The sequence below is a fragment of the Myodes glareolus genome, chromosome 20 (genome assembly GCF_982192425.1).
Source record: "Myodes glareolus chromosome 20, mMyoGla1.1, whole genome shotgun sequence".
Classification (NCBI taxonomy): Eukaryota; Metazoa; Chordata; class Mammalia; order Rodentia; family Cricetidae; genus Myodes; species Myodes glareolus.
The window spans coordinates 46,088,980-46,107,745 of record NC_142045.1 but is presented as its reverse complement, the minus strand read 5'-3'; the positions used below and the strand labels follow the sequence as shown (position 1 = coordinate 46,107,745).

The 18,766-nt window shown below is 35.1% G+C and overlaps 1 protein-coding gene across 10 annotated transcripts in view; it reads left to right on the top strand.

The window, feature by feature from the left end:
- Positions 1–18,766, top strand: part of Bltp1 (bridge-like lipid transfer protein family member 1) — a 182,171-nt gene that overhangs the window by 64,246 nt on the left and 99,159 nt on the right. For all 10 annotated transcript variants that reach the window (XM_085682396.2, XM_085682395.2, XM_085682390.2 and 7 more), the window contains exons 26-35: positions 1,102–1,382; positions 2,051–2,301; positions 5,998–6,256; positions 7,504–8,341; positions 10,405–10,475; positions 11,025–11,198; positions 13,218–13,338; positions 14,392–14,538; positions 16,912–17,039; positions 17,257–17,456. In XM_085682396.2, the coding sequence (XP_085538522.2) occupies positions 1,102–1,382; positions 2,051–2,301; positions 5,998–6,256; positions 7,504–8,341; positions 10,405–10,475; positions 11,025–11,198; positions 13,218–13,338; positions 14,392–14,538; positions 16,912–17,039; positions 17,257–17,456 (2,470 nt within the window). The remainder of the gene's footprint in view (positions 1–1,101; positions 1,383–2,050; positions 2,302–5,997; positions 6,257–7,503; positions 8,342–10,404; positions 10,476–11,024; positions 11,199–13,217; positions 13,339–14,391; positions 14,539–16,911; positions 17,040–17,256; positions 17,457–18,766) is intronic.

Sequence of the window (18,766 nt, the reverse complement as noted above, 5' to 3'; positions counted from 1 at the left end):
TTGTATTTACACCCATGGTATGCATTTTTTAGAAAGACAATACTTTGAATCACTTAAAAAGCTGAATGTTGTGGGACACGGCTGTGCTCTTAGTACTCGTTTGGTAAAGTAGGAGGCAGAGATAGGACTGCCCAGAAACTTGCAGGCCAGTTAGAATTGCAGAGTAGTAGAAACAAGAGAGATCTTGCCTTAGCATGGTAGGAGGAGAGAACCGACTTCCATGTGTATTGCACAACATGTGGTAGTAGTGTGTCCTCCCTCCTTCCTTCACTCTCACCCTCTCCCTTACACTCACTCAGTAAATAATTATAAAATGTTTTTGTTTTGAATGTCTGTTGTTTTTAGCCTTTTGGCTTCTTAAAGCATTTGCTTATCCCCTCTGCTTTATGAATTGCTTTTACTTTTTAAAATAAAGTTCGGCTATGTTCCTGGGGTTTCATCATTATTTAATACTCTCAATACTTATTTTTCTCTTCTTCCTTTGTAGTTATGCTCCTTTATGTGCATCTGCTCTTTAGAAGTCATTTACCTATTTAGATGTGTACAGCGAGGTCAGAGGAAACTGGTAGGAGTAGTTCTCTCCTTTGACCATATGACTTCTGGGACCCAACTCCGGGCCTGCCAGCCTGTGTTCCTTCCCCACTTTGCCATTCTTGCCAGCCCTGCTTTAAACAGATTTTTTATTACGTTTTAAAAATTTGTTTAGTGTGCATTCTGGGGTGTACATACCTTCTCAATGCCTAGGTCCTTATGTTGAAAATCAGAGGACAGTTTGTAGGATTTAGTTCTTTCTATCATTTGCTGTGGGGTTTCAGCTCAGGTGGTCATAATTGGTGGTAAACTCCCTTACCCACTAAGCCACCTCACCAACCCTTCCTGATAATTTTTTATTGCGTGTCTACTTTTCATATATTATTGAATTGTACCCTTATATCCTTCCTTTCTTTTCCTTTGCCAGTTTCCCCCTTTCTCCCTTATTCTTTCAGTTTCTTCCATTTACCTTTTACTTTATTTAAAGTAGTCACCAGTTCTGTAGTTTCTGCTAAGATACTTAAAAATACTGAAATTACAGCTTTGTTTTATTTTCTAATTCAACTTTAGATGGGTGCAATTCGGGTGGCAAATTGTAACCTCCATAACCAGTCAGTTGGGGAAGGAATAAGTGCTGCAATTCAGGACTTTCAAGTGAGACAGTATATTGAACAATTAAATAACTGCAGAATTGGACTTCAGCCAGCGGTGCTACGGAGAGCCTACTGGCTGGAAGCTGGGTCAGCCAACTTAGGTCTAATAACAGTTGATGTTGCATTAGCTGCTGATCACCATTCTAAACATGAGGCACAAAGACATTTCTTGGAAACTCACGATGCCAGAACTAAAAGGTGGGTGAAAGTCTTTTTAAAGAGTCATGGTATTAGCTTCCATTGAAAGTTACTTGATAATTTTAAAGAAAATCATACAGTTTGAGTGCATTAAAAATATTTTAAATAAAGACTTACTATGATTTTGCTCCTATACTTTGGTTAATGCACAAAGACCTGATATATCATTTGAGGTTCTGTAGTGATGGTGTGGTTTTAGAAATCTATACTATATGTATTTTAACATGGGTACACTTTAAATTATGGTTTACAGATAATATTTTATGAGACACTTCTTTTTTTCCCACTCTTTTTTTTTTATCATTCCTAGAAACCATCACACAATTATGTACTGCAGAAAAGTCTTTTGGCAGTCCTTCAAAATTTCAGGGATGAGTAAGAACATTTACACATGGTTTCACTAGCTTTTAAGGAATGATTATACCTTTTAAAATAATTGCCAGAGCCTGTTATTATTCTTATTTTCATTTTTCTTGCTGTTATACAGCTGTGTTTTGTTTTGAAAGGTAGATTGATTAAAAAGCTATACTGCACTACTAAATGATTGCGTGTATTTACTTTGACTTTCATATATATTAACAATTGAATTAATATGTCATTTTTTATTATATCTTTTTTATTTGTTAATGAGGTTTCTTTTATGTTGTTTTATTTTGGGTTCTGTTTAGGTTGTGGTTTTTGTGGCCAGATGATACCTTGAAGAATAAGAGGTGCAGAAACAAGTGTGGCTGTCTTGGTGGTTGCAGATTCTTTGGTGGCACAGTTACTGGCCTAGATTTCTTCAAACTTGAAGAGCTGACACCTTCAAGTAGCTCTGCATTTTCAAACATAACTGCGGAATCCGATATGTATTATGGCCAGTCTTTGCTGCAGCCTGGAGAGTGGATCATTACTAAAGAAATCCCTAAAACTGTAGATGGTAATAAAAATGTGTTGTATGTCTGGAGCTGACCTTTTCTGTCACTGTGCCATTCTGAGAGAGTGCTGCTACTTTAGTCAATATAATTGATTCTTTTGAGTACTGTTACAGATAGGGGTTAAAATAATTTATATTCATTTTGCAAGTAACTCAAAGCCAGAAAAATGTAGTATTTCTTTTATTGAGGGTGTTGACGTAGGGTCAAAGTAGGTGTACTATTCAGACTTCTACAGGTGAAAATGGTAACGGGCAGCTTCCCTTGTGAAGGTTAGCTTAAGCATGTCCTCATATATCTCATCTCCCTGTAGCTCACTCTAGTTTACTTTACAGAATAACTTATCACCAGTAGCATTTTATTAATGCTACATTTTACCAACTAATTTTCAAGATAGTTTTCTTACCAATAAAATTGAACATGTCAAGAGAGACATCTTCTCTGAGCGAATTTGGGATGGTGTTGTAGATATACTGGATATACTGGCTTGACTTGAGTAGTGCATCTGTGCCTTGTTGAGCATGTTAGATTTAGATTTCACTGTTGTCTTTCTCCAAAGGCCTCAGAAATGAGTTTTCCTCTGGGCTTCCTTGTTCTATATTTATACAGTTAAGTTTAATGTTTACTGCTTAAAGTTGCCACATTACATAGATGTGAAATATAAAAAAAAAGTCTTGATATTTTACCAATATTTAGTGTTTTCCCCTTAGGCTACTCAAAAAAGGCTTAGTTCCCTTTTTTGGGTATATTTTAAAAATTAAAATAGTTTTAAGAGTTTTTATCAGATTGATTTTCTATACATAGAAGCCTTTGAAGGAGACAGCTAGACTGCCATGCTAAATCCTTGTTTAATGGTAATGCAAACATGTATACTTGTTATTCAGGAGCATTTTACTTCAGGAATGTTACTATCATATAAAACTTATAAATAATTAAATTTCTTGAAATTTAAAAGATAAAATGGATATTAGCACATAGCTGACTTCTTGTAACCTTCTAGTTGAATAATGTTTATTTCAAAGTGTTCACCCTGATATTCTCATTTCTTCTTCAGGCTATCATGTGAGGTGGATATTAAACCTGTTAGTCATTTAGTATTTTTGAAACATGCTCTTGCTATGTAGTTAGCCTCATTATCACAATTCTCTTGCCTCTAGGGTTACCAGTTTTTTTGTGACACTTTACCTGGTTTATCCCTGCTTCTTTAGGGTGGGAAATGAAGAATTTTTTGAGACTAAGTTGTACTAAGTCATATAACTAAGTGTATGGCTGAGAAGAAGTTGGAATCCAGGTTACTAAAGATGCTTCAATGTTCTTTCTACTATCCTAAAGTTGGCACTGACAGTGAGAACGGCTTAATTTTCTGACCTGCACATTAAAACCTAACCATTACAAACACAAGGAAAAATATGGGAAATTTATACTTGGTGAAAAGAGGGGAAGATAGCAATTTCTAATGCAAACAGATCAAGGGCAAAGTTAATTATAATTTTTTACAGTATTTAATCTCCTTTGAAATTCTTGAGATTTAGGTTATAGATACTAAATTACTCAGGATTCATCTGTCAAGGAGATCGGAATTAGTGCCTACAGTATGTGATTTCTGACTGTTGAGTCTTCCTGGAGCAATGTGTAGATGTGTATTGTCAGGATGGAATAAACAAGTTTATACTGATAGAATTAAGGATTCACTTAGTGCCTGTCATGTGGAAGTGAGTCAAACTTGGTTTTCTTTTGAATTTTAGTGTTTTATTTTGCTTTGTAAAATCCATAAATCTTTTTTTTAACCTTTACTCTTTTCTCATACATTAAAGCCCAACCACAGTTTCCTCTCCCTCCATTCATCCCAGTCCCTCACCATACCTCCCATGTCCCAGATCAGCTTCTCTTCCGTTTCCATTAAAAAAAAAAAAAAAGGAAGCTGTGCACTGGTGATGCATGCCTAAATCCCAGTACTGCAGGGAGGGTGTGGAGAGGGCAGAGGCAGGTGGACCTCTCTGAATTCAAGCCTGGCCTGATCTACAAGAGCTAGTTCCAGGACAGGCATCAAAGCTACAGAGAAACTTTGTCTGGAAAAACAAAACAACAACAACAAAAGGAAATAAAAAGGAAAAAAGAAAGGAAAAGAAAAGAAAGAGCAGTCCTACCAGGGATATCCTTCGAACATGTCCTAACAAGATACAATAAGACTGGGTATAAACCCTTCTATCTTAACTGGATGAGGCCGTAGGAGGAAAAGGGTCCCAAGTGCAGGCAATAGAGTCAGAAACACCCCAGACTACCACTGTTAGGAGTCCCACAGAACACCAAGCTACACAACCATAACATATGCAAAGGACCTAGCTCAGACCCATATAAGGTCCATGTTTGTGCTTTAGTATCTGTGAGCCCCTATGAACCCTTCTTAGTTGAGTCAGTGGCTTGTAATCTCATAGTAAACACAGAATCTATTTCCCTTTCCCAGGGAGATTAATATGTTCCCTCTTGGTCCTCCTCATTACTTAACCTTTCTGAGTCGTAGCATGATTTTTCATTACTTAACAACTAATGTCCACTTATAAGAGAGTACACACCATATTTGTCTTTCTGTGTCTAGGTTACCTTACTCAGAATGATCTTTTCTAGTTCCATCCATTTGCCTGCAAATTTCATGACACCATTGTTTTTAACAGCTAAGCAATACTTTATTGTATAAATGTACCGCATTTTCTTTATCCATTCTTTAGTTGAGGGACATTTAGTTTGTTTCCAGGTTCTGATTATCATGAATAAAGCTACTCTGAACGTGGTTGAACAAGTGTCTTTGTGGTAGGATGGCGTGTCCTTTAGGTATATGCCCAGAAGTGGTATAGTTGGGTCTTAAGGTAGATCAGTTCCCAACTGTCATTGATTACCATAGCATCTGTACTAGTTTGCATTATCTTTGCCCTCCTTGAGTTTCACTTGGAACTGCATTCTCTTTAGAGAGTGTAATTTCTGTTTACTAGCAGAGGTAACTTTTGAGTAGTTCAGGGAGGACTGGTGGAGAGGGGAAATTGAGCGAATTTTCTGCTATGGGGGTTCTGTTCAGCTAAAGAGCTATTCTTTTATCTCTTAGTGCCTGCTCCCTCATTTTTGTAGCACATTAAAGGGCTCTTAGGAAACTTTGACATAAGGGCTGATGTCCTCTAGCTCTGAATTCATTATTTATGTATCCATTTATTGCTTTGTGTTTAAGGTTGTTCTAGACACTGGAAATATATTAGTGAATAGAAGATAATATAGTCTCTGCTCCTATTCAACTTTCACAGGAAAATGTTTAAAACAAGTGAACTAATGTGAAATACATGATGCTCTTATATTAAAGTTTCTGTAAATGTGAATTGTGTGCATAAGGTGTACGCACATGCATATGCCTGCTGGGGATCAAACTGCTGGTTTCCATGTCCTTAGCGCATTCTCTACTAATCTACTCTTAGTCTTCAAAGTCTTTACATGAAAGATTAAAGAAGAAAAAACTAAAATTTACATATTATAGACTGTGGATCCAGAATTTTGTAGACAACTTTTTGTAATGTGTAACATGTTACTACGTGAAGTTAAACACTTGTGCTTTTAAAACAGAGCAATATTTTAAAATGTAGTTATAGTAAATTGCTATATTTTTCATATATTTCTTCAAAAATGTTTGCAGTCATTTAGTTCACATTTTATTTTTTTAGGTAATGTGAATGGTACAAAGAGGAAGGAATGGGAAAACAAATCAGTGGGAATAGAAGTGGAGAGGAAAGCTCAGCACCTTAGTCTTCAGGTGCCCTTACGGTCCCACAGTTCATCCTCTTCCTCAGAGGAGAACAGCAGCTCCAGCGCTGCGCAGCCCTTGCTGGCTGCTGAGAAGGAAAGCCCCTCTTCTGTCGCTGAGGACCACTTGGCTCAGAAAGATTTCTTACATGGTACCAAAAGAGATGATGGCCAAGCAAGGTTAGTATTCAGATAGACTTAGAAATTTGATGATGACTGGATTATAATTACTTAAGTATACTAGCACAAGAAACTTCTTTCCTCGCCACTCATTCATTTTATATTTTATTTCTTGAACATACATTTATGTCAGTTTGTCTTTCCAAATAAAATTAATATTTTCTTTGCAACCATCAGAAAATACAATGATGTATTTATAATGAAAATATTTCTTATTCTACCACTCATTGAATTTTTGTTACTATTCATATACTGTCCTTCTTATTTGTTGAACATTTTTTGGTCTTCTTAGCACATTAACAGTTGAACACTCCTTTTGAATTATCCTTGCTTGACATCTTTCAAATGTAAAAACTATAGTCAAAACCTTTGTCTCTCCAGCCTAGGTACCTTGATATTTCTGTTTGGATGCTTCATAGAGACCTTCAATTCAGAGTCATTAAAATTATTGTTTTAGTACAGCTTTTTAGAGCAGTGGTTCTCAATCTTCTTGATGCTGTGACCCTTTAATACAGTTCCTCATGCTGTGGTGACCCTCAACCATAAAATTATTTTTATTTCTACTTAACTATAATTTTGCTACTGTTACGAATCATAATGTAAATATTTTGGAGATAGAGACTTTCCAAAGGTTTGTGACCCACAGGTTGAGAACCACTACCCTAGAGGCACACAGCTGATAGAGTGGGCAGGTGTGTGTGTGTGTATAAATATATGTATGTATGTGTATATGTTTGCCTGTGTAATTCTGTTTGTACCCATCTGTATAGTAGCCCCTGGAGTTCAGAAAAGGGTACAAAGTCCTCTGAAAGTTGAGTCATAGGCAGTTGTTAGCTCTCAAGGGGGTGCCAGATCCTCTGCAAGAGCAGAAAGCACTCTTAAACCCTGCTCCATCTCTCTAGTCCTCTCCTTCCCTTGACTTTAACAAACACTGTTAAGTGTCTAATGCTGGATAAGCTTTTAGAAGATGTGGGAATAAAAACCCTATAAATGTGCTATTGTTCCTTGTCTTCTTTAAATTTTTAAGATGCTTTGTTTTTGTTTTATGGTTCTATTTTTTTCTTTTTTTAGCTTTATGGGGAATATGAACTCATGTAATATTTTGCTGTTTTAAACCAATATTACATATAATTCTAGATTTTGTTTTATTTGTAAAAAGATCAAAATTACTAAACTGATTTTATAAGTAATTTATGTTTAAATTGTGTGTGGGCTGAAAATCAAAACAATTTTCCTCTCTGTTTTAGTATTCCTACAGAAATTTCAGGAACCAGTCCTGTATCTCCTAACACCCAAGACAAGTCAGTAGGACAGTCTCCTCTTCGATCTCCTTTGAAGCGGCAAGCCTCTGTGTGTTCCACCCGACTTGGTAGTACTAAGAGCCTCACTGCTGCTTTTTATGGAGACAAACAGCCTGTTACAGTTGGAGTCCAGTTTAGTAGTGATGTCTCTCGAAGTGATGAGAATGTGCTAGACTCACCAAAACAGAGGAGAAGTTTTGGTTCATTCCCATACACACCATCAGCTGACTCTAATTCATTTCATCAGTATCGGTCAATGGATTCCAGTATGTCAATGGCTGATAGTGAAGCCTACTTCTCTGCAGCTGAAGAGTTTGAGCCCATTAGCAGTGATGAAGGTCCTGGAACTTACCCTGGTAGAAAAAAGAAGAAAAAGCAAATGCAACAGATTGACTACAGTAGGGGTTCCATATATCACAGTGTAGAAGGACCACTTACTGTTCATGGAGAAAGCATTACAGACCCCCGAACTCTTCCATTCAAAACTCATCCTTCGCAGGCTTCCTTTGTTTCTGCATTAGGTGGTGAAGATGAAGTCATAGAACATCTGTACGTTGTGGAAGGTGAGAAAACAGGAGAGAGTGAGCAGATCACGTCTCAACAGCCTGTGATGAATTGCTATCAGACTTACCTTACTCAGTTTCAGGTAATTAACTGGTCTGTTAAACATCCTACCAACAAAAGAACCTCCAAGTCCTCATTGCATCGCCCTCTTGACCTAGATACTCCAACCAGTGAAGAAAGCTCATCATCATTTGAACAACTTTCTGTTCCGACATTTAAGGTACAAATCAAATCATTATTTCCTATTAACATACTTATATAGTAAAGTTTTCAGAACTACTGAGTCATTTTAGCTATCTTTCTAAAATATAGACTTTCTGTTGTAAATGACTCTTTTTAACAGTTAGGTTACAGGTTTTTTTTGTGAGTGTTATAAATTTAAACGAATTGAATTGAAAATGGCTTAAGGTTTCATATTGTTAGTGTAGTAAAGTAATATGTAGGCTAATCTACATTTCCAGTACTCCTAAGATTAGGATCAAATCTCCTCTGTGAGTTCATATTTCCTGTGTTTTAAAAATAAGAATTTGGGCTGGGTGATGGTGACACACGCCTTTAATCTCAGCACTTGGGAGATAGAGGCAGGCAGATCTCTTTGAGTTCGAGGCCAGCCTGGTCTACAAGAGCTAGTTTCAGGATAGGCTCCAAAGCTACAAAGAAACCCTGTCTCAAAAAACAAAAAAAAACAAAAGTAAGATTTTGGAGACTAGAGAGATGCCTTACTGGTTAAGAGTGCATAATATTCTTCTAGAGGACTAGATTTCTATTTTCAGCACCCATGGTTGACTCAGAACCACCTGTAACTCCAGCTCTTGGGGATTCAGGTCTCTTTTGACCTTCACAATCACCTTACTCATGCACACATACACACAGTCATAGATATACTTATATATGCATATAATATACTTATCATATGCATATAATATATACATAATTAAAAGATTTAAAAAATAAGATTTTGGAATTATTTGAATAATGATTAGGAATAATTTTCTGTTGGTCTATAGCTTCTGGTATTTTCAGTTCAACTCAGTTAATGATTGAACTATTATAATTTAATGTGGTTTCTTAAATGACTTTAGAAAAATCAGAAACATTTCAAACTATATTTAGTGATAATAGCCAGTGTGAAAATTCTTATCTTTAAACAATGTACTATAAGACAAAGTTTTATGATGTTAAAGGTATATAAAGTCTGAGGACCTAGTGAACAGTGTTTGCTAATCATTTTTGTGTGTGTATGTGTGTATTACATTTTTCTTCACCTTATTTTTGAGGGTAGACGTCTCACTCAACTTGGAGATTGCCTTTTTGGATAGACTAGTTGACCATTGAACTCCCAGGATCTATCTGTCTTCCACTACACTCATTATTCGGGCTGTGTAGGCACAAGCTTCCAAGCCCATCTTATTACGTGGGTACTAGGGACACAAACTCAGATCATGTAGCAAGTATTTTTCCCCAGCCCAGGGCATAGTATTTTAACTGAAAATTGAAGAAGGAGGAATCATTGAAGATGAGAATCAGACTTAGGGCCTCTGGATTACAGGCAAAGACAATGGTCATCTAGACTTTCATGTGTGTGGTTGATGGTTCATTGTGTCTTGTAGTTATACTAGGAGAAGACGGAAATCAGCTTCAGAAAGAACTAACTAGGTGTCAAAAAGAACTCATGGAGGAAAGACATTTGAAATTCCTGTTTCAGTCATGTCTTTCTCTCATTCCACCCTCACAACTCTGTCACTTACTTGAATAAAGTACGAAGTTACTTGATGTTGTACCCTATAAAGATTTGTCACTCTTTTTGGTTTAATAAAACATTGATTGGCCAGTAGCCAGGCAGGAAGTATAGGTGGGGCGACAAGACTAGGAGAATTCTGGGAAGAGGAAAGGCTCAGTCTGCAGATGCCACCCAGATGCAGAGGAAGCAAGATGAAAATGCTGCACTGAGAAATGGTACCAAGCCACATGTCTAAACATAGATAAGAATTATGAATTAATTTAAATTGTAAGAGCTAGTTAATAATAAGTCTAAGCTAATAGGCCAAACAGTTTATAATTAATATAAGCCTCCGTGTATTTTGTTGGGATTGAATGGCTGTGGTAACAGGCAGGACAGAAACTTCCGTCTACAGTTATTCATTGGATATTTTCTGTTAAATATTTATATTGAATATGTTAAGATTACAATAGCAAGGTTACTTTGAATATTCACAAATATTGCTTATCATAAGAAGAAATAATTAAAATTTTAGACTATAAATAGCATTTTTTCTATTCTAGGTCATCAAACAGGGACTCACTGCTAATTCTTTGCTAGACAGAGGGATGCAACTTTCAGGATCAACTTCAAAGTAAGAGTTTATAATCTTATTTTAATTTTTAGACACAGCCTCTTACTATGTTACCCAGCATGCCCTTGAATTCTGGGGCTAAAGGAATCTTCCTGCCTTAGTCTTCAAGCAGCTAGGACTAGAGGTGCCTTAAAATTGCATTTTTAAAGCTCAGAGTCATAGTCCTTTTTGATTATGAGATTAGTAGAGTTTATTCTGAGTAATAACCATTTTGTACTTGATTTTAGGCCTACTTTAAGAATAAATTACCTCAAATAATTTTTGTGTAGGAGTAGATAAATAATATGTTTGCACATTTTAGGACAGGACTATCACGTAAACAAATATAAAAAATATTTTTTTGTTATGTGATATAATTGACATCTTTGGCTATTTTGCATTTTAGTACCTCATTTGCCCTGCTTTTGGAAAGTGTTTAGATGTGAAATATTAGTCTGTGAGATTTTTTCATTGAGATAAATGTAATTAAAATGTTTATGTACTTTAAGGAAGCTCTAACTTATTGTTTATATTCTTTTAAATATTTGCTTTTCTGGTTAAACTGTACAGCACACCATATACTCCATTAGACAAGAAAATTATTGATAATACAGATGATGAAACATTAACAGAAGAGTGGACTCTGGACCAGCCTGTTGCTCAGACCAAGACAACAGCCATTGTTGAAGTAAAAGGAACTGTTGATGTTGTTCTGACTCCACTGGTGGCTGAAGCCTTAGACAGGTATTTGTCTAAAAATAGAACTACTGCTTTATAAAGTGACATATTTTATACGATATGTGAAAATGTGATAGTGTTCATTTAAGAGTTTATTAATTAGTTGTTTTGAGTAAAAATACAGGGTAAATATATTGTCAGTGTTATAATAGTTACAATATATTTTCTTTTAAATTTGGACTAACAAGCATAAAATGATCAAATGCTTGTGAAGTAATTATTTCATATTCTTCCTAGTTAATTGAAGAGATAAAGGGAAAATAATAGTTATTCTGTCCTGTGAGGTCTGAGTAGTCTATTTAAGGAGATACAATTGACACAAGTAAAAGCCAAAGTGAAACAAATTAGAATGCAACTTGTGTAAAAATAAAGAAGTTCAGAAAAGACTCAGGACCAGTTTTCATGAAAATACTCCTTTTACTGGAGTACATAGTTTTCTCTGATAAATTGTCAAGATTCTTGTAAAATATCATACTAATGAAGAATATAGAAAGTTGTCTAGGAGACTTACTGGTTTAAAAATAACTCAGAAGCCAGGTATGGTGGCATATGTCTTTGTGCACAGCACTTGGGAGACTGAAGGAGAATCATGAGCTCGATGCCAATGTGGGTAACTTCAAACAAGACCCTGTCTCAGAAAACAAAACTACCGACTGAGAATGTATTAACAACCTAAGTAGAATACCTGTAATGTTAAACTACCCCTCCCACACACAAAATGGACAGTGGAGAGATTAGGACATTAAAATGTACAAGAATTCTTTACTTGTGGGGTTTGTGTGTGTGTGGTGAAATCATAGCTAAATAAATAGATAGATAAGTAAATAAAGTAGATAAATGGTATTACAACAAATTAAGTTTTAGCAGACTGGAGACATTCTTCACAGAATGGGAGATATATCAAACATTTGACAAAAGATGGATATTTAGAATATATTAGGAATACCAAAAATCACTATTAGCAATATTTTAAAAAATTAAATAAAAAATTAAATATAGATAGTAGACCTAAGAGGACATTTCTCAGTATTGATGTATAAATGCCAACAGGATTATGAAAAAATTATTAATCCCTGAGGAAATGCCAGTTAAAACTATAGTGAGATATTTCCTCACCCCAGCAAGAATGACCATTGTTTATGGAAATGTAGGTTAATACAGCTCTATATTGAGGTTCCTCACAAGCAAAAGACAACACTACTGTGATTCAGCAACCCTACTAGTGGGTGTATATGCAAAGAAAATGAAAGTAGTATGTTGAAGAAACATCTTCCTTCCATATGCACCAACACTCTGTACGGTAACTAAGATGGAAATGACCCATATCCACTAACTGACAGAATTTGTTACATTTGCATTGTGGAATACTGTTTAGCCATAAGACAATTGAATCCTGTAATTTGTGACAATGTTAATGGAACTGAATGTCAATAGGTTAAATCTAATAAGCCAGGCAGAGACAAATTTTACATCATTTCTTCATATGAATCTGAAACAGTTTAGTCTCTGAATTTTAATGGTAAAATAGTGATTACCAGAGTCCAGTTGGAGAGAGAAGGGGCAGAGGAATGTTGATTGACTAGTACTGAGTTACAGTTAGAAGCTCTGGTGTGCACAGAAGAAGGGATTTTTAAAATTTTCACCTTTAATAAATTAGATTCGTAGTATCTGCATAGTAATTTGTTAGTATGTACAATCCTAATGTTTTTGTATATCAGGTAAGAATAAATTAAAAAACTAAGTTTCAGATATTAGTGTAAGGTAGAAGTCTGTAGAAAATGTTGAACATTGTTTGTGGTGGGGGCAAATGTTCCTACCCAATCTCAGGGTTTTGGGAGTGATGGTAGGCCTAAAAATTTCAGTAATATTTTCCCTGTAGAATTTCTAAAGATATAATTGAGGATTTTGCATTTCTGTATTGAAGAATTGTAAATATTCAGACGGTGGTAAGTTTCACTGTCTGGTAAAATAGGTCATAATAGTAAATGAAATTTTAATTTTTCATTGATCTTTTTCTTTCATCAGATATATTGAAGCTATGGTTCACTGTGCTAGTACCCGGCACCCAGCTGCAATTGTAGATGATCTTCACACCAAAGTCCTTAGAGAAGCTGTCCAAAATAGTAAGACTACCTTCTCAGAAAATGTAAGAAGTTTTTGATTCAATGGGCATAGCAAGTTGAATATTCACCATGTGTCAGAATATGCCAACTTGAAAAACTTGAATGTATCAAATTTTATCAATAAGTTCAATTGAAATGTACCACAAATAACTACTGTGGATTAAGTAGTTCTACTTAAAAATCACAGCTTTATTTTTTTTTTCTTCTATTTTGAAAATAGCTTAGTTCTAAATCTTTTTAAACAAGCCCTGTCCTTAAGTGGTGAGAACAATTTTAAGATTTATTTTGTTTTAAATTTGTGATACTCAGAAAGAGCAGTATATGTCCATAAATGCTGAGCATTTCTCCATCCCTGTGATAAACATTCTTTAGAATTAATATTTTAGTGCTTTAAGAACCAAAAGTACACATATTTTTAACTTCCTTTTATTTTTGTGTTGTTTCTTGTTCACCTCAGTGACTGGAGTAACTCTCTCCTGTGGCACTTCTGCTGTTATCCTGGCTGTGACACCAGTTGCTTAGCAGTCACAATGTGGTGCTCTTTTGATGATTCTCTTTTGATTCTCAAGTTTATCTATATCATATGTAAATTAGTACCAAGTAGATGTGAAAGTGAGCCTGAGTATTTCTGGTGAACCCATTATTACTCCTCCTATGTTGGCCTTTCATGTGCTACATTCAGTTAGTTAGGGTAGAGCAGTAAGAGCAGTATTAAAAAAGGAAATTTGAATTATTCCCAGTCAACAAGGAGCCAGTTGGCAGAAATAAAGTCAGCCTTCAAGACTGTTGAGTTCAGTTTGCCTAAAATTAATACAACAACAACAACTTATTATAAAAATATACTGTTGCCATCTTTGTTTCTCCATAGGTGGATTTAATTTTATTGTATAGTATTTTTTCAGAATGACAAGCTGGTCTATTTGCCAGCTTTTGCTTGAATTTCAAGATTGAGTTTTAGGATAGTTGATGTCACGTAGACTGGGGGAGGTGTAGCAATATAGTGAATAATCATGGCTGTGTGGATGTTATATAACCTACGAAATGTCTGGAGAATAATTCCTACTCAATCCTTTCAGTTGTCCCCTAAGCAAGATGTTCGAGGAACAAAAACTGAGCATCCTGTGATAGGAACAACTAACCAGGGACAAATTCAGACAAATGTTACAACAAAGCAAGATAATGTGACAATTAAAGGTCTGCAGGCTAATGTGAGCATACCAAAGGTAATAAGCTTTTCAGAAACATTTCCCTGATATAGGAGAACATATTTGATATGTTTTTCTTTTACTTTCAAAGGGAATATTAGTCAAATACTTTGCAGTATCAAATAATATATTCCTTTTCCTTGATGATCTAATGTACATTTACTATATTATAAGTAGCTTACTAGAGCAGACTCTTAGTAAGTATTTAGTAAAATGTTTCATATTCAATAAAAATTAAATTGTGGCTTTTTTTGGTTTGAGAATTTCATGCATGCATGCATATACTGCGTTTTAATCAAGTCCTCCTCAATTCCTTCTCCTTGAACTCCTCTCCATTCTGCACTACCACCTTTTCTTCCAGATTTCATGTGTTTTCTTTTTCTAAACCCACTGAGCCAACAGTTAGTTCTGTCATTGTGTTCACAACTATAAGGGGTTATATTCTTGAAAGCTGACTCTCCCATGGCAGCCGTCAGTTAACTTGAACCTGTCAAATTAGGGTTAGGATTTTGTTGAGCCCCTATTTACGCTGGGATTTTGGCTAGTTTGATTTCTTTGTTGTTGTTGTTGTTTCTTAGTGTTTTTTTTTTTTTACTGGAAAAATCTTTTTCATTTGTATATTTTGATCATATTTTTTGCTTCCCTAATTTATCCTAGATTGCTCTCCACCACCCTACCTACCCAATTCATGCTTTTTTCTTTCTCTTTTTAAGATATATATATATATATATACATACACACATACATATATATATATATACATACATATATATGTGTGTATATATATAAACAAGCATTTGAAAACAAACAAAAAACAAAATGGATTTCAAAATAAACAAGCAAAATACAAAAAGTAAAAAAATACCTAACCAAAGCAAAATGAAACAGAAAGTCCATAACCACACCATTAAGTTCATTTTTGTTTTGGCCAACTACTGTGCATGGAGCCTGACCTAATATATGGTTAATATACCTAGTGAAACTTCATTTTAGAAAACAGGTTTTTCCTTTGCCAATGGATGTCAGTTGTAGACAGCTTTTGGTTATGGGTAGGGGCTCATATTCCCTTCCCCTTCTTAGTGTTAGTTATATCTGACTCTTATTTGTATGGGTGGTCTTATGCTTGCTGCTACTGTGAGTTCATATATCCATCAGTCCTGCTGTGTCTGGAAGACCAAGTTTCCTTGGAGTAAGTCATCAGCTCTGACTCTTATAATCTTTCCACTTTCTCTTTCGCATAGATCCTTGAGAGAAAGGGTTCTTTGAAGATATCCCATTTAGAACCTTGTGCTCCAAAATCTCTTGACTCTTTACACATTGTCCAGTTGCAGGTTTCCATGTTAATCACTGTCAAGAAGCTTCTCTGAGAGGGGGTTAAGCACTGATATATGGGATTAACAATTTGTCATTAGGAATCATTTTTCCTTTTGAAGCTCCAATTTATGGACATAGCAATATGCTATTAGGAGGTATTTGATTGCAATGTTCCTTTAGCAGAATAATAGTAGGGTTTCTCGTAGTCCCATGACTAGTCCTTATCTAGTAGTCTGTCTGTCTAGTATCCTTATCTAGATCAGGTTCTTGGTCCTGTTAACATTATTGGGTATGGGTTCTGTCTCATGGAGTGGGCTTTAAATTCAATGAGAAAGTGATTGGTTACTCCCATAACATTTGTACCACCATTGCAACAATTCATCTTGCAGGCATATCATTGTTGTAAGTTGCCTAGAAATATTGATGATTGCCTTTCTCCAGTAGTGTGCAGAGTACCTGCCAGTATCATAAATGCTAGGGTTAGCTTGTCTTGTGCATAAACTCATATCCTTTGTTAGTTTTGTGCAATGTCTGCTCATATCTAAAAAAAAAGTTTCACAGCAGTTATCCACCACTTTTGGCTCTTAACATCTCTCCTCCCTTTTTTTTCTCACTGATTCCTGGGACTTGAGGATGAGGGCGAGACAAAAATGTTCTATTTCTGAATGAGTACTCTAACTCTCTACATATTGACAAGTTGTGAGTTTCTTTATTGCCATATACTACAAACAGAAACTTATCTGTATTTTTCTTTAAAAGCGTAGTCAACCACACTCCAGTGGAAGAATACTCATCCACAAATACTTGGGCAGCACAGACTGGTCTTGAAGGATCTAAAAAAAATTCAATTAGAAAGTGTTGATTACTCGCATAATGTTTTTACCACTATTGTTTGCACTAGTGAACATATCTTAGCAGGAATTATGGCTCTTTTGAGAACTTAGTAGTTTCTTCTTCATTACCCTCAGATATGTCTCTATATTATTATTAGGTTCTTTTTTTATTTGTATTTGTGATTTGGTATACAATATGCTTTTTAATTTTTCAGTTCTGAAATCTGTGACATTTGTGTGTTAGGTTAACTTATGCTTGTTACAAGCCTCAGTGGAAGAATCTCCAGCTACAGTTCCTAGTAGAAGTGTGACTCATGTTTCCCTGGTGGCTTTGTGTTTTGACAGAATTGCTACGCAAGTTCGTATGAACAGGTAAAAAGATTTTAATAATGTAAGCCATGAGTATTTGTTTGATGTTAAAAACATTAATTATCTTAATTGTTCTTAATTGTTTTTAAGAAACACTTAGGTAATATTATTATTGGTTTAATTTAATTTAGTTGCTCTTTTTAAAAAACTTAGTTAAATGTTTTTATTGGACTACATTATTTAAATGTTAACCATTGTGTTTTTTTCTTTTTTCATTAAGAGGTGTGGTTGAAGAGGCTTCAAATAATGTAGACCCTAGTAAAACATCAAATTTTGAGAGATATGTTCATGCCAGCAAGATGCAGCCACAGTCTTCTGGGTCACTTAGATCAAATGCTGGAGCAGAGAAAGGCAAAGAAATTGCTGCCAAGTTGAATATCCATCGAGTCCATGGGCAACTTAGAGGTCTTGATACTACAGGTAGGCTTCAAAATATTTGTGTTTCTTTGGCATTTGTAAATGTATAATTTTCCAAAATAGAATATTTTCCTATGAATAGTGCAGCAATTTGACTTTGTAAGGAAGAGAAAGGTATTCCTTAAAGAGAAAGGCTTCCACATATGAAGTATTTAACTATTCCATACTTATATTGTGTGTAGAGTGGAAAGCAAAGTAGGTTTTAGGACCCAAATTAGAATTTTTTTTCTTTTAATTTCTATTTTTTGCTCATAGAACAGAGAACATCATATGTAGTGCTTTTTAAAAATGAAAATTGTGAGGATTATTAAAAAGAACTAATTATAATATTAATCTAGAGTAAGTTTTTTCTTTAATATCCCTAAAAAGCTGAAAGAGAAAAGTAGAACTGTTACATACCATTTCAGTGGTTTTTATGTGTTTTTAAAATTGTGTTTGTTTGTTTTTGGAACTCTAGTGCCTTTTAGAAATTTAAAAAATATCAGAATATGAGATTGAATTTCATAAACTTTGTTTGTTAGTCTCCCAAAATCTGTATGTTGGGCATACAACGAATCCCAAATGAACAAATGATTTTATGAATCTTTTCCCTTTCTTGTGGGTTCTGTAGGTGTCATGATTCCTGTCTATGTTCTAGGTTAGTGTAACTGTTCTGCCTGACTGAGGGTTTGTCTTAGTTAGGGTTTCTATGACTGCGATGAAATACCTTGATGAAAAAGAAGGTTAGGGAAAGAAGGGTTTATTTGGTTTACTCTTTCACATCACAGTCCATCATCAAAGGAAGCCAGAACAGGACACTCAGGCAGGGCTGGAACCTGGAGGCGGGAGCTGATTAGAAGCTGTGGAGGAGTGATGCTTACTGGCTTGTTCTTCATGGCTTGCCTACAACTCAGTCTTGTAGAGACATTTAATTAATTGAGGTTTAATTTAATTAATTTAATTAATTAATTGAGGTTCCCTCCTTTCAGATGACTTTAGCTTGTGTCAAGCTGTCATTAAAGTATTCAGCAAAGGGCTTATTTCATCACCCTGTGTATAAAGTCACAGCATCCGACCTGAGCCTTTGAAGAGTTTTTTTTTTTTATAACTACGTACTAACTATAGTCCCAAAATTGGGGCAAAATAGTAGTTTGAGTTTTAAATTTTCTGTAGATTGCAGTGGTGATCAATTTGCGCTTATGTATTATGCCAGAACATAAGCATTACATTATGTAACTTGAAACCCACTGTTTATACATATGCTTGCGATTCTCAGTTTCATGGCATTTGATAGCCACAGAGATGAGGTAGGTTTCTGACTGCAGTGCTTTCTG